Genomic DNA, 17,161 nt, shown 5'->3' with positions numbered 1-17,161 from the left:
GTGATGCTGCGAAAGAGTTCACTTTTTTCTAAAATATGGTGCAGCCCAAATAAAATACATCTCTAAGGCAGACTGAACCTATGTGCTATTTCTGAACTCTAATTTAAATAACTTGATCAAAAGTTAGTACTAACATGCAGGAACTTCTAAAGTATCGTGACTCTTGCTATCTTACAGATCTTAGTACAAAATCTTACACTGCCTTAAATGAGTTCATGTTTCATGTGAGCACGTTTTCTGTTCTTTCCAACTAAAATAAAAACTTTCGGGGCTTCTCTGGTGGCGCAGTGGTTACAAATCTGCCTGCCAACGCAGGGGACACGGGTTTGAGCCCTGGTCCGGGAAGATCCCACATGCCGCAGAGCAACTAAGCCCATGTGCCACAACTACTGAGCCTGTGCTTTCTAAAGCCCGAGCACCTAGAGCCCGTGCTCCGCAACAAAAGAAGCCACCACAACGAGAAGCCCGTACACTGCAATGGAGAAGCCCCCGCTCACCACAACTAGAGAAAGCCCGTGCGCAGCAACGAAGACACAACGCAGCCAAAAATAAATTAATTTATTAAAAAAAAAAAACTTTCAGAAAGTCTGTCTTATTATTATTTTTATCTTCCTCAAGTCCTAGAATTGTGTTGGCCACACAGTAAGTACACAATAGACACCTGATTAGTTGAATCACACTTTGAATTGTTTTATCTGTTTAAATACACATTTCAGTTACTTATTTGGTAACTTAGAGTTTGTTTCCAAACACTAGGCTCTGAGAAGCCTAAGGATCTTCTACACCTAAACATATTTCTATTATTACAAGGTTTCAAGTATGAGTTCTGCCCTCAAAAATCTAGAATTGAAGAATCCTATGTGTGGGACTAAGTTTAGGGAATATCTACTAATTTCTCAATTTATAGACCAAGAATTCAAAACCCAGAATAACTATTTGCACAAATTCAGAAACTAATTTTTCCAATTTGGACTAGCACTTAGGCCCACACCACCACATAGTGTCTCAATAGACAAATAAAGCTGGATCCCTACAGCCTCCTCAAACTGGAGCAAAAATTTAAAGAAATTTTTAAAGTTAAAAAAATTAAGCCATGAATATGTTAGGAAAAAAACACATGTAAGTATTTTTATGACTTTAGGTTGGAAATGGCCTTTCTAAACCTAACATAAAATAAAAACGTATTAACAAAGGCAGGTAAGTTTGATTACATGAAAATTCCAAACTTCACTGTGCCAGAAACCCCCTCCAGCAAAAAATGAAAAGACAAAGAAAAAAAATGGGAGAAAAATGCATGCAATGTATATAATAATAAATTATTAATTCCTATACTTGGTATTCCAAGTTCTGAGAACAGTGCCCATCTACAATACGTGCTCAATAAATATTTGTTGAATGAATGGTGATTATAATTATTGCTATTTTTATAATATTAAAAATAGCAACTTGATAGATAAAAAGAAAAAGATACAATATAATCCATGAAAAATACAAATAATAAATAAGCACATGAAAAGTTGAGCTTTCGCCCAAATACATAAATTCAAATAACAAGATAAAAATTTTCACCTATCATTGGCAAAGATTAAAAAACACTGGTAAATAGTCAGTGTTCAAACGTGGGGAAAGGGGCCACTTTCATATACTCTTTGTGGATTTAAGCATTACAGAAATTATAGAAACATTTATATTAACCAAGTTTTTTCACTGTAGTATTTTTGTAATAGTATAAAAAAACCAGAAGCTACTTAACTGTCATCAGTAAGAGACTAGCTACATAAACTATATTCATATAATGGTACACATGCAATTATTTCTACTGACCTGAAAAAAATCAATATACTTTTAACTGAAACAAAGAAGGTATATAAAATTAAAAAAAATAAAACATTATATTTAGGAAAAATTGGGAGTAATATACAACCTACGTATAGTGGTTTCTTTTGAAGGGCAGGACTACTTTCTGCATTATAGTTTTTTGTATTATCCAGCTACTTTAAAACAAGCATGTAGGGAATTCCCTGGCAGTCCCGTGGTAGGATTCGTGCTTTCATTGCCGAGGGCGCAGGTTCAATCCCAGGTCAGGGAACTAAGATGCCACAAGCTGCGTGTGGAATGAATGAATGAATGAATGAATGAATAAGTAAATAAAACAAGCATGCAATTTCTAATAAAAAATCAAAATATAAACGTGTTTATATACATAAATGTTTGCAGTAATTTACTGCTTAAACTTCATTTGAAAAAGTCCATTTATAGTAAAAAAAAAAAAAGGGATAAATTAAGAATTACTGAGGAGATACTATGTATGAAGGTATTATTACACAAGCTATGTGGGAGGGAGGGGAGAGAACCAACACTGCCCTTTACTCGTGCCAGGAACCGTGGAAGTATTGTAATACACACTATCACATTTAGTCACAACAATTTTAAGAGTTGTGCCTTTTCTACCTTTTATAATAGATGAAGATACAGAAACTCGGAAAGGTTAAGTTACTTGGTGTAAGGACACAAAGTAATAAGTAGAACTGAAATTTGAACCCATCTGAGGGGCTGTCTTTTCAAGTTTCACTTCTGCTGTAAAAAAAAAAAATGTCAAATTTGGACATGTTCATTTTGTGAAAGTTCACACTTAAAATTATTCTCGTGCAAAAGTTTTTCTTATTTCCCTTCTAAGGAGGAATAAAGAGTCATTGTAGACCCAACTAACTTTTCAAAAGTCTCTTCCCATAGACATAGAAAAACTTCCTCAAGTCACCATGACCCCTGGCTGACTGCGTGGAGACAACTACCATCCTGACTTGTTAAGTTCAGCACTACTTGGGTGGCCTTTAGGTTCCACGAACATATGTCCTAGGAAGACAGGGAGGGAGAAAAGGGGCTAAAGCAGTACAGCCTGGCTGTCTGCCATCTACTGGCTAGGAGCCGTTTTGATTCCTACAACTTTAATCACATCCATGCTGCTTTCACAGTCCACAATCAAGGGGGTGAGCATTCTAGTTAGCATGGTGACATTTTAAGATTTAGAATATCAAGCTGCAAATCTGTCATTTGATTCTTGATCATTAATGTCTAGGTGTTTAATTCCAGGTTGGCATTAAACATATATGAATCAATGTGTTCTGAGAATTAAAGGCTATTTCTAGAAAATAGTACACAACTGTCTTATGTCAAATAAAAATTTGCTATTTGTTGGATATCAGCACCTCACCCCCCTGCAGGAAGATCTTACGCTTACCTTCACTGGAAGGTTTAAGATGCGACAATCTTAACAGATCTTTGTGAGACCAGCCATTTCTTTGTTTATATTTTGTGACGGCCAGGGCAAGGGCCATGCCACCTTTTTCATTGTACCAGTCTGCTACGGCCTTCCGGAGGGCGCGACCCCACATGCCACATTTCATGCTTTCCTTTAGATCTTTCTTAAATTGTATAAAAGTAAAGAGATGTGTAGGAATGCGACAAACTTCAGAAACAGCTTTGAAAGCAGCTTGTTTTGTGCTTATGTCGGAACACTGGGAACAAATGGCGAGGGCAAAGAGCATAGGCTCCTGCTTTGCAGTTCTGCCTTCTTGACTAAACGACTTTATTTCCTGTATCACTTCACATCCTCTGCCATCTTCAATCAATCTAATTAAAGCTTCAGCATTCTCAAGGCCCAACTTCTGTTCTTTGATAGAGTAAGTCCCACCTTCAGAACCAAAACACAAGAACCGCTGCAGCCGATTCATATCAGTGACTTGCCACACATAGCCGTCTTCAGAATTGGCTATCTGCTTCTCATTCAGCGGCTGCATTTGGTTTACCAATTCCTCCATTTTTCTGTCTTTTAGGAAACTGTCAAAAAGCAAAACGTTATTTTAGCTAGAAACAAGAAAATTCTAAAAAGGAAAATTATTATTCATCTATGCTTATTGAAATCTGCCATGAAATCTTTTAATTTAAAAATATTTCTTAAGCTCAGGAACTGGTGGTATAACGATCAGAAGCAAACGCTAAGAAGTCGCATTTTTGAGGTATAGCTTGTTGCTTCAGAGACTGAGCAGGCAGTTCAGCATGGAGTCCAGAGGACCAGACGGAGGAGAATAAAAGGGGCGGCAATAGTCACTGACCCAGACAGGGGGCTGGCACTCCCTTTACTTCCTGAATAACCGTGTAGACGTTTTTGATTGTGTATCCAACACCTGTTCCTCCCTTCCCCCTTGTCTTATCCTCTTTCTGGCAGGAATGCCCTTCAGGGGACATTCCCCAGCCCCAAGGGATGAATCTTGATTGCTCTAAGCCAGTGGTTCTCAAACTCTGTGTGCATCAAAATTACTTGAAGTGCTAGTTAAAACACAAGATGATGGGTTCCACCACCCCCCGCCCCCCGGCCCCCCGAAGTTTCTTTCATAATTCAGTATGTCTGGTTGAGGCCTAAGCATTCATACTTATCCCAAGTTCCCAGGTGATGCTCTCATTCCTCTTGCCATGTGACTGGTACAGGTTATTGGGCAAGTATCACAACTCCCACCAGTGAGACATGATAAGTCTGCTGGTAAGGTTTCCTTCCTTCTTAAAAAGGGGCTTGGGCTCTTAAAAAGGAATGGTCCCCTTTCTGCCTCGACATACTCATCTGCACATGATGCCTGAAGTGGTGTCAACTATCTTGAGCCATGGGGGGTGCCACTTTAAGAAGACAAACTAATTTATAAGGATGGAAGCACCAGAAAGAAAAAAAAAAAAGAAGGAATCTGGGTCATTGATATCATCAAGTTACCTGTAACTGCCCTACTTAGAAATATCCTAACATATCGTAAGTATATCCTTATTGTTTAAGCCATTGATAAGTTTTCTGTTACCTGTAGCTGAGAGGATGCTAACTGATTAACATCCTGTATCAACAGTGCTCATTTATAGTTTACTTCATCTGTGACTGCCCACATTTTCCTCCTTCCATTATCTCTGAAGCTACTAAAACTAGCTGTCTGGCAGCAATAGCCCTTTTTCTCCTCCAAAGGGAGTAACCACAATCATCCACTACTTTATCGAGGTCCACCGCTTCTCTCACTATAGGACAGCTGTTTATCTTCAGGTTTCCTGCCTGGGCCACTACAGTGCACTGGGCTTCTCCCCATGGCAAACAACCAACAAAAAATCCTCAACCAGCATTTACTGCATACTGTGTGTAAGGCATGAAGGAGATCTCTGTTCCATTAAAAATATTTTTAAAACTTTTTTCCTGCCCTCAGGGAAATCACAGTCTATTTGATGAGGTAGAAATTTATACACAATACAAAGCAAACTGTAATCAAGTGCTTTAACAGAAAAGTGAATGAGCAGAGGAAGATAAAATAATGGTGTCTCAATAATCCAGGAAGACTGAAAAACTGGCATATAGAGTTTGGGGAACACATTCCAGGAAGGGGTATATGAAATCTTGCTCTGTGTCTTTAAATTTTAGAAAAGGAACTAAATATACTGCAAAGAAATGTTGACAGGTAAGGTAGTAGCTTAAAGAGGAACACATGTAAAAGATATTTTGTTTTGAAGATGACACAAGCTTGAGCATGTTTATATACTGTGGGGAAGGCTAAAGACAGAATCCTGGTGAATATTAACAAAAAATAGCTAAGGAGAAAAGGGTCCTTTAAAGAAGAAAGGGAAGGAGAGGCACATAGACTTAAAATCAGGAGAGAGTGGTGTAGACCACAAGGAAGAGAATTTCACGGAGTGAATGGTTGGTAATGTCAAATGCTCAGCAATCAAGTAAGTAAGGCTGAAGTTGGCAACAGGAATGCCGAGGAAAGGCAATCGCAGTCGGGCACTGAGAGAAATAGCTTGATTCTAGTGAGGTCAGGAGGGCGTGCAGCGATGAAGAGACTTCACAGGTAGACTACTCTTGCACAGAAGCAAAGTTCTAAAGGGAAGGTAAGAGAGAAGGCAGGAGCTAGAGGAAAAATCTTTTTACCTTTTCAGATGAGAGGACACTGTGGTTGAGGTTCAAAGTTCAATTTGGAGAGGTGAAGACAGCAGAGAAAGGGCGCAAGTGAGGGAATAAGATCCCTGAAAGAAGCTTCAGAGCACCCAGGCAGAGACTAGCCCTTGACAGCAAAAGAGGCATCTCCTCCACTAAGGGTGAAGGTTATGGGTAATGATCCGTTTGAGGCAGTCAGTGCGGGGAAACTGGGTGAGTAAGGGAGCAATGACAGACTGGGTCTCAGAGGGGGGAACACACAATGGTGCAGAGATAAGTGCTGGGAAGAAAGCCCCACATCGTGAATGTGACTGAGGGGGACAGTGATTTGGCATGTGGGATCTTCCCGGACCAGGGCTCGAACCTGTGCTCCCTGCATTGGCAGACGGATTCTTAACCGCTGTGTCACCAGGGAAGTCTGGGGACAGTGATTTGAATTGTGCTGGAAACAGCAGTGTCAATATTCCAAATAAAGCTCTGACATAAGTAGTTTATGTCAGTGCAGGCCTAGGCTTCAGGTGGTGTCAGAGATGAAATGATCATATTATATGAGTTATTATGGACTGATTTATAGTGACTGAATACAGCACAGGCTGAAACTCATGGTGCAGTGGATGTTGCTTTTTCTATGTATTCGTACTCCCTTTTCTTTCTTTCTTTTTTTTTTTTTTTTTTGCGGTACGCGGGCCTCTCACCGCTGTGGCCTCTCCCGTTGCGGAGCACAGGCTCAGCGGCCATGGCTCACGGGCCCAGCCGCTCTACGGCATGTGGGATCCTCCCAGACTGGGGCACCAACCCGTGTCCCCTGCATTGGCAGGCAGACTCTCAACCACTGCGCCACCAGGGAAGCCCCGTACCCCCTTTTCAATATGGCATTTACCTCTGCCTTTCAATCCAAAAAGGCTAAGAGCCTTCTCAAAGATCGATAACATTAATTGCTAATTCCAGTAGAAATTTTTTGACATTGCTGGACTCTCTCTGGTGTTAACACACTCTCTCTGGTGTTACTTCAACCTGGCTATTCCTGCTTATTAGTCATATTTGTTAAATGAATAATTTTGAGAAGACAATCAATTATCAGATTATACTACACCAGTTTTCCTGCACCAAGGCCCAAGTGGTGAGATTTCAAGGTCCCAATATAAACCTCAAAACCCCCTGCTCTCCAAGTTCTTTCCCTTATATTATTCTTTGTGAGCATGTCCAGCTAACATCAATGGTTCCCTTGAGAACAGGGACCAGGCCTTATTTGTGTATCCCTCCTCTAGAACACCATTTTTAAGTAATTCCTAATATATATTTAAGGATAACTAAGCAGCATTAAAGTTGATTTTCTGAACCATTTTTCTAAGTATTATGCATGACTGGTTTTTCTTTCCTGTAACACATTTACTTTGAAAATAAGCCTCAACTTCCGGGTAAGATGGCGGAAGAGTAAGACGCGGAGATCACCTTCCTCCCCACGGATACACCAGAAATACAGCTACACGTGGAACAACTCCTACAGAACACCTACTGAACGCTGGCAGAAGACCCCAGACCTCCCAAAAGGCAAGAAACTCCCCACATACCTGGGTAGGGCAAAGCGGAGAGATTCCCGCACAGAGGATCGGTGCCGAGCGGCACTCACCAGCCCGAGAGGCTTGTCTGCTCGCCCGCCGGGGCAGGCGGCGCTGGAAGCTGAGGCTCGGGCTTCGGTCAGAGCGCAGGGAGAGGACTGGGGCTGGCGGCGAGAACTCAGCCTGAAGGGGGCTAATGTGCCACAGCTAGCCGGCAGGGAGTCCGGGAAAACTCTGGAGCTGCCGAAGAGGCAAGAGACTTTTTCTTCCCTCTTGGTTTCCTGGTGCGCGAGGAGAGGGGATTAAGAGCGCTGCTTAAAGGGGCTCCACAGACGGGCGCGAGTCATGACTGAAAGCGCGGAGCCCAGTGACGGGCGTGGGACGCTGGGGCTGCTGCTGCCGCCGCCAAGAAGCCTGTGTGCGAGCGCAGGTCACTGTCCACACCGCCCTTCCGGGAGCCCTGCAGCCCGCCACTGCCGGGGTCCCGGGATCCAGGGGCGGCTTCCCTGGGAGAACGCACGGCGCGCCTCGGGCTGGTGCAACGTCACGCCGACCTCTGCCGCTGCAGGCTCGCCCCGCACTTCGTGCCCCTCCCTCCCGCCCGGCCTGAGTGAGCCAGAGTCCCCGAAGAGGCTGCTCCTTTAACCCTGTCCTGTCTGAGCGAAGAACAGACGCCCTCCGGCGACCTACACGCAGAGGCGGGGCCAAATCCAAAGCTGAGACCCAGGAGCTGTGAGAACAAAGAAGAGAAAGGGAAACCTCTCCCAGCAGCCTCAGAAGCAGCGGATTAAAGCTCCACAATCAACTTGATGTACCCTGCATCTGTGGAATACATGAATAGACGACAAATCATCCCAAATTGAGGAGCCAGGAGTCAGTGCTGGGCCTCTGAGGTGGGAGAGCCAACTTCAGGACACTGGTCCACAAGAGACCTCCCAGCTCCACATAATATCAAACGGCGAAAATCTTCCAGAGATCTCCATTCTCAACACCAGCACCCAGCTTCACTCAACGACCAGCAAGCTACAGTGCTGGACACCCTATGCCAAACAACTAGCAAGACAGGAACACAATGCCACCCATTAGCAGAGAGGTGGCCTAAAATCATAAAAAGTCCACAGACACCCCAAAACACACCACCAGACGTGGACCTGCCCACCAGAAAGACAAGATCCAGCCTCATCCACCAGAACACAGGCACTAGTCCCCTCCACCAGGAAGCCTACACAACCCACTAAACCAACCTTAGCCACTGGGGACAGACACCAAAAACAACGGGAACTACGAACCTGCAGCCTGCAAAAAGGAGACCCCAAACACAGTAAGATAAGCAAAATGAGAAGACAGAAAAACACACAGCAGGAGAAGGAGCAAGATAAAAACCCACCAGACCTAACAAATGAAGAGGTAATAGGCAGTCTACCTGAAAAAGAATTCAGAATAATGATGGTAAAGATGATCCAAGATTCTATTTCCCAGAGCCAAAATCTTGGAAGTAGAATAGACAAAATGCAAGAAACAGTTAACAAGGACCTAGAAGAACTAAAGATGAATCAAGCATCGATTAAAAACACAATAAATGAAATAAAAAATACTCTAGATGGGATCAATAGCAGAATAACTGAGGCAGAAGAACGGATAAGTGAGGTGGAAGATAAAATAGTGGAAATAACTGCTGCAGAGCAAAATAAAGAGAAAAGAATGAAAAGAAGAGGACAGTCTCAGAGACCTCTGGGACAACATTAAACGCACCAACATTCGAATTATAGGGGTTCCAGAAGAAGAAGAGAAAAAGAAAGGGACTGAAAAAATATTTGAAGAGATTATAGTTGAAAACTTCCCAAATATGGGAAAGGAAATAGTTAATCAAGTCCAAGAGGCACAGAGAGTCCCATACAGAATAAATCCAAGGAGAAATACGCCAAGACACATATTAATCAAACTGTCAAAAATTAAACAAAGAAATCATATTAAAAGCAGCAAGGCAAAGACAACAAATAACACACAAGGGAATCCCCATCAGGATAACAGCTGATCTCTCAGCAGAAACTCTACAAGCCAGAAGGGAGTGGCAGGACATAATTAAAGTGATGAAGGAGAAAAACCTGCAACCAAGATTACTCTACCCAGCAAGGATCTCATTCAGATTTGATGGAGAAATTAAAACGTTTACAGACAAGCAAAAGCTGAGAGAGTTCAGCACCACCAAACCAGCTTTACAACAAATGCTAAAGGAACTTCTCTAGGCAAGAAACACAAGAGAAGGAAAAGACCTACAATAACGAACCCAAAACAATTAAGAAAATGGGAATAGGAACATACATATCGATAATTACCTTAAATGTAAATGGACTAAATGCTCCCACCAAAAGACACAGACTGGCTGAATGGATACAAAAACAAGACCCATATATATGCTGTCTACAAGAGACCCACTTCAGACCTAGAGACACATACAGACTGAAAGTAAGGGGATGGAAAAAGATATTCCATGCAAATGGAAACCAAAAGAAAGCTGGAGTAGCAATTCTCATATCAGACAAAATAGACTTTAAAATAAAGACTACTAGAAGAGACAAAGAAGGACACTACATAATGATCAAGGGATCGATCCAAGAAGAAGATATAACAATTGTAAATATTTATGCACCAAACATAGGAGCACCTCAATACATAAGGCAAATACTAACAGCCATAAAAGGAGAACTCGACAGTAACACAATCATAGTAGGGGACTTTAACACCCCACTTTCACCAATGGACAGATCATCCAAAATGAAAATAAATAAGGAAACACAAGCTTTAAATGATACATTAAACAAGATGGACTTAACTGATATTTATAGGACATTCCATCCAAAAACAACAGAATACACATTTTTCTCAAGTGCTCATGGAACATTCTCCAGGATAGATCATATCTTGGGTCACAAATCAAGCCTTGGTAAATTTAAGAAAATTGAAATTGTATCAAGTATCTTTTCCGACCACAATGCTATGAGACTAGATATCAATTACAGGAAAAGAGCTGTAAAAAATACAAACACATGGAGGCTAAACAATACACTACTTAATAACAAAGTGATCACTGAAGAAATCAAAGAGGAAATTAAAAAATACCTAGAAACAAATGACAATGGAGACATGACGACCCAAAACCTATGGGATGCAGCAAAAGCAGTTCTAAGAGGGAAATTTATAGCAATACAATCCCACCTTAAGAAACAGGAAACATCTTGAATAAACAACCTAACCTTGCACCTAAAGCAATTAGAGAAAGAAGAACAAAAACATCCCAAAGTTAGCAGAAGGAAAGAAATCATAAAAATCAGATCAGAAATAAATGAAAAAGAAATGAAGGAAACGATAGCAAAGATCAATAAAACTAAAAGCTGGTTCTTTGAGAAGATAAACAAAATTGATAAACCATTAGCCAGACTCATCAAGAAAAAAAGGGAGAAGACTCAAATCAATAGAATTAGAAATGAAAAAGGAGAAGTAACAACTGACACTGCAGAAATACAAAAGATCATGAGAGATTACTACAAGCAACTCTATGCCAATAAAATGGACAACCTGGAAGAAATGGACAAATTCTTAGAAATGCACAACCTGCCAAGACTGAATCAGGAAGAAATAGAAAATATAAACAGACCAATCACAAGCACTGAAATTGAAACTGTGATAAAAAATCTTCCAACAAACAAAAGCCCAGGACCAGATGGCTTCACAGGTGAATTCTATCAAGCATTTAGAGAAGAGCTAACACCTATCCTTCTCAAACTCTTCCAAAATATAGCAGAGGGAGGAACACTCCCAAACTCATTCTACGAGGCCACCATCACCTTGATACCAAAACCAGACAAGGATGTCACAAAGAAAGAAAACTACAGGCCAATATCACTGATGAACATAGATGCAAAAATCCTCAACAAAATACTAGCAAACAGAATCCAACAGCACATTAAAAGGATCATACACCATGATCAAGTGGGGTTTATTCCAGGAATGCAAGGATTCTTCAATATACGCAAATCAATCAACGTGATACACCATATTAACAAATTGAAGGAGAAAAACCATATGATCATCTCAATAGATGCAGAGAAAGCTTTCGACAAAATTCAACACCCATTTATGATAAAAACCCTGCAGAAAGTAGGCATAGAGGGAACTTTCCTCAACATAATAAAGGCCATATATGACAAACCCACAGCCAGCATCGTCCTCAATGGTGAAAAACTGAAACCATTTCCACTAAGATCAGGAACAAGACAAGGTTGCCCACTCTCACCACTCTTATTCAACATAGTTTTGGAAGTTTTAGCCACAGCAATCAGAGAAGAAAAGGAAATAAAAGGAATCCAAATCGGAAAAGAAGAAGTAAAGCTGTCACTGTTTGCAGATGACATGATACTATACATAGAGAATCCTAAAGATGCTACCAGAAAACTACTAGAGCTAATCAATGAATTTGGTAAAGTTGCAGGATACAAAATTAATGCACAGAAATCTCTGGCATTCCTATATACTAATGATGAAAAATCTTAAAGTGAAATCAAGGAAACACTCCCATTTACCATTGCAACAAAAAGAATAAAATATCTAGGAATAAACCTACCTAAGGAGACAAAAGACCTGTATGCAGAAAATTATAAGACACTGATGAAAGAAATTAAAGATGATACAAATAGATGGAGAGATGTACCATGTTCTTGGATTGGAAGAATCAACATTGTGAAAATGACTCTACTACCCAAAGCAATCTACAGATTCAATGCAATCCCTATCAAACTACCACTGGCATTTTTCACAGAACTAGAGCAAAAAATTTCACAATTTGTGTGGAAACACAAAAGACCCCGAATAGCCAAAGCAATCTTGAGAACGAGAAATGGAGCTGGAGGAATCAGGCTCCCTGACTTCAGACTATACTACAAAGCTACAGTAATCAAGACAGTATGGTACTGGCACAAAAACAGAAAGATAGATCAATGGAACAGGATAGAAAGCCCAGAGATAAACCCACGGACATATGGTCACCTTATCTTTGATAAAGGAGGCAGGAATGTACAGTGGAGAAAGGACAGTCTCTTCAATAAGTGGTGCTGGGAAAACTGGATAGGGACATGTAAAAGTATGAGATTCGATCACTCCCTAACACCATACACAAAAATAAGCTCAAAATGGATTAAAGACCTAAATGTAAGGCCAGACACTATCAAACTCTTAGAGGAAAACATAGGCAGAACACTCTATGACATAAATCACAGCAAGATCCTTTTTGACCCACCTCCTAGAGAAATGGAAATAAAGACGAAAATAAACACATGGGACCTAATGAAACTTCAAAGCTTTTGCACAGCAAAGGAAACCATAAACAAGACCAAAAGACAACCCTCAGAATGGGAGAAAATATTTGCAAATGAAGCAACTGACAAAGGATTAATCTCCAAAATTTATAAGCAGCTCATGCAGCTCAATAACAAAAAAACAAACAACCCAATCCAAAAATGGGCAGAAGACCTAAATAGACATTTCTCCACAGAAGATATACAGACTGCCAACAAACACATGAAAGGATGCTCAACATCTTTACTCATTAGAGAAATGCAAATCAAAACTACAATGAGATATCATCTCACACCAGTCAGAATGGCCATCATCAAAAAATCTAGAAACAATAAATGCTGGAGAGGGTGTGGAAAAAAGGGAACACTCTTGCACTGCTGGTGGGAATGTGAATTGGTACAGCCGCTATGGAGAACGGTATGGAGGTTCCTTAAAAAACTACAAATAGAACTACCATATGACCCAGCAATCCCACTACTGGGCATATACCCTGAGAAAACCATAATTCAAAAAGAGACATGTACCAAAATGTTCATAGCAGCCCTATTCACAATAGCCCGGAGCTGGAAACAACCTAAGTGTCCATCATCGGATGAATGGGTAAAGAAGATGTGGCACATATATACAATGGAATATTACTCAGCCATAAAAAGAAATGAAACTGAGCTATTTGTAATGAGGTGGATGGACCTAGAGTCTGTCATACAGAGTGAAGTAAGTCAGAAAGAGAAAGACAAATACTGTATGCTGACACATATATATGGAATTTAAGAAAAAAAAATGTCATGAAGAACATAGGGGTAAAACAGGAATAAAGACACAGACCTACTAGAGAATGGACTTGAGGATATGGGGAGGGGGAAGGGTAAGCTGTGACAAAGTGAAAGAGCGGCATGGACATATACACACTACCAAACGTAAGGGAGTTGCAGTCAAGGTGTCAACCAGGGTTGGGAGCATCAGCTGAAGACCTGGTTGTGGCAGGACCCATTTCCAAGTTCGCATGGTGTTGGCAGATTTCATTTCTTTTGAGCTGTTGGAATGAGGACCAGAGTTCCTAGCTGGTTGTTTGCATGAGGCTACTCTCATTGTATATTTCTGGGAATGGTTGTATATTTCACTTATTATTTTTGTAATGCATATATTTGTTATGTTGTAGTAAACTTTACATAAAAGTTTGAAAAGTGGTTTCATAACCCACTAATTTTCAATAGATTGCTGATATTGGAAACTTTTTACCAGTTTTGGTGATGTTTTCTGAGTTGGATGGCTATAATAGTGGTTTATTTTCTTTGGGCAAAATATGAGGAAAAATACTCTCCTCATTTGAAATAAACATTTTTATTCAAGTAATGTATAATTCTAATGCTTTAATATTTCTAAATATATACTGTTAAATGCTTCACTTATTTTTTGGTCAGTTTTTTTAGTTCCCTGAAACTCAATTTCTTTTCTGTAAAAAGAGAATAGCACTTGTCACATAGCCTGCCATAAAACTGAAATAAAATATCTACTTAAATATAAAAAAAAAGAAAAGAAAAGAAAAGAAGCCTCAATGCATGCAATTAAAAACATAATTCAAGCCTTTAACATAAATTCTGTAATCTGGATAAAATAATTAATGTACTATATGCAGGTTATAGAAATACAATTAAGAAAAATAAAACATGAAAAAGTTACAAAGAAAAAGTAATGAGTACTGAGTAAAAATGTCACCTGAGAACAGTATTTCTCTGTAAGTTCTTCTAATATGTTTAATATTAGGTCTTCAAGTATCTTTTGTAAAGCAAGCAGAAAAATGAACTTTTAAATCTAGAGAGGATGCCTAAAAAAGAAATCCCTAAATGTAATCCTTGTAATCCCTACTATAAGAAATGAATTATTTATTCATAGCTGTACCAACGGAATCTTCCCTTGCATGTTATATTTTATTACGGACAACCCTGACCACACACCCTTTCGATACTTCTGCAGGAGAAATTTTCACCTTTTCATATGCTTCTGTGAACATACTTTCCAGAGTGCAACATAAAACTGTGGATCAGATCACATCATTAACAGTTATGGCACCTCTCTACTTGCTTATGTAGATTTACCTGAGTCAAATTTTGAGAGTGAAATATAAAAAAACAGAATGGCAGCATGTTCCAAGCTGCTCTCTTTGTCACTGAGCGCTGAAATACAAATTAACTTTAAAATTGGCTAGGTGATAAGACACAGTGGTATAATAAAGCATATCTGGTTTCTGTGGGAGGTACAGACTACTCCGTGTAAAATAGGCTACAAGGATGTAGAGTACAGCACGGGAAATATTGCCAATATTTTGTAATAACTACAAATGGAGTGTAACCTTTAAAAATTGTATAAAAAAAAAGAAAACAGAAGAATATCTGATTTTTGTCCATGGCTCTCACAGGGCTTCACACACCACTTTGGGTTTATATCCGAAAAAAACAAAAACACTAACTTGAAAAGATACATGCACCCAATGTTCATAGCAGCGTTACTTACAATTGCCAAGGTATGGAAGCAACCTCAGTGTCCATCAACAGATGAATGAATAAATAAGATGTAGTATATGCATATACAATGGAATACTACTCAGTTATAAAAAAGAATGAAATTTTGCCATTTGCAGCAACATGGATGGACCTGGAGGGCATTATGCTAAGTGAAATAAGTCAGACAGAGAGAGACAAATACTGTATGGTATCACTTACATGCAGAATCTAAAAAATACAACAAACTGGTGAATAAAACAAAAAAGAAGCAGACTCACAGATACAGAGAACAAATTAGTGGTTACAGAGGGGAGAAGGAAGAGGGAAGGGGAAATATAGCAGTAGAGGATTAAAAAAAGGGTTATTATGGGATTATATGAAATCATATTGTGAAACTTCTGGAAACTGTGAAGCACTATAGAATTTAAAGAATCTTTTATTCAATTTAAAAAGAGTTAATAAAAAAAAAACCTTGGAATATCCTGATCGATGGGAGTGTCTTTGTTATGCTAATGAGGTGACTCATCCTGGGTCTTTGGATTGCTTCCAGTTGGGGGTCACCATAAAGACCAATCATCTGATTAGAAGGTTGGAACTTTAGGCCAGATCAACCTCCCAGGAGGGAAGGAAGGCAGGTGACTGACCTCAACCACAGGGTCAATGAATTAATCAATCATGCCTAGTCATGAAACCCCATATACAAACTCTGGACATCAAAGTACAGCGAGCGGAGGGACTTCCCTGGTGGTCCACTGGTAAAGAATCCACCTTGCAATGTAAGAGACACGGGTTTGATCCCTGGTCACGTAACTAAGATCCCTCATGCTGTGGGGCAACTAAGCCTGCACGCCACAACTACTGAGCCCCAGTGCCGCAAACTACAGAGCCCACTCGCTCTGGAACCCACAGGCCACAACTAGAGAGAGAAAACCCACACGCCACAACTAGAGAGGTCTGAGCGCCACAATGAAGAGCCCACGCGCCCCAACGAAAGATCCGCATGCCTCAATGAGGATCCCACATGCCGCAACTAAGACCCGACGCAGCCAAAAATAAATAAAATAAAAAAATAATAAATAAATCTTAAAAAAAAAAAAAAGTTCAGGAGAGACTCCCAGTTGGTGAACACTGATGTGCTGGGACGGCAATGTGCCAGGATTTTACAAACAGAAGGAATCCCTCCACTGCCTCCAGATTTTGGCCTGAGTGTGTCTTCCATTTGGCTGTTCCTGAGTTGTATCCTTTATAATAAAACTGTAATCATAAGGAGAGTGCTTTTAGGGAGTTGAGTCATTGTAGTGAATTATTGACCCTGAGCGCATTGTGGGAAGCCTAGTTGGGTGGACTGGGACCTTATTTGAAGCTGTTGTCTGAAGTAAGGGCAATCTGTTTGGGATCCTGCCCTTTCACTTGGGGGATCTGATGCTAACTCTGGAACTGAACTGAGTTGATCTCAAAATACAGACACCAAAGGTGTAAGTGACAAAAGAAAAAAACCGATAGACTGGACTTCATCAGAATTTAAAACTGTGTTTCAAAAGACACCACAAAGCAAGCAAAAAAGACATCCCATGGAATGGGAGAAAATAGTTGCAAATCATACGTATGATAAGGAATTTGTGTCTATAATATATAAAGAACTCATAACTAAATAATAAAATGATAAATAACCCAGTTAAAAAATAGGCAAAGAACCTATATAGGTATGCCTTCAAAGAAGGTATACAAATGGCCAACAAACACAAAAATGGATGCTGAATATCATTGGTCATCAGGGAAATGCAAATCAAAAC

At 40.0% G+C, this 17,161-nt stretch overlaps 1 protein-coding gene across 4 annotated transcripts in view; it reads right to left on the bottom strand.

Moving 5' to 3' along the window:
* Nucleotides 1-17,161, bottom strand: part of RO60 (Ro60, Y RNA binding protein) — a 32,703-nt gene that overhangs the window by 12,629 nt on the left and 2,913 nt on the right. The window contains exon 2 of one of the 4 annotated variants that reach the window (XM_060091437.1): nt 3,239-3,837. The exons of 1 other annotated variant lie outside the window; for it this stretch is intronic. In XM_060091437.1, coding sequence (XP_059947420.1) covers nt 3,239-3,818 — 580 coding nt within the window. In that variant the 5' untranslated portion in view covers nt 3,819-3,837. Of the gene's footprint in view, nt 1-1,928; nt 2,073-3,238; nt 3,838-17,161 lie in introns of those variants that run through there. 2 more of the 4 variants (XM_060091438.1, XM_060091439.1) reach the window with 2 other exon arrangements.

This window comes from Mesoplodon densirostris, chromosome 2 (genome assembly GCF_025265405.1).
Source record: "Mesoplodon densirostris isolate mMesDen1 chromosome 2, mMesDen1 primary haplotype, whole genome shotgun sequence".
In the NCBI taxonomy this organism is placed as follows: Eukaryota; Metazoa; Chordata; class Mammalia; order Artiodactyla; family Ziphiidae; genus Mesoplodon; species Mesoplodon densirostris.
Note: the sequence above shows the minus strand (reverse complement) of the source record. Positions and strands in the feature narration are given on the sequence as shown.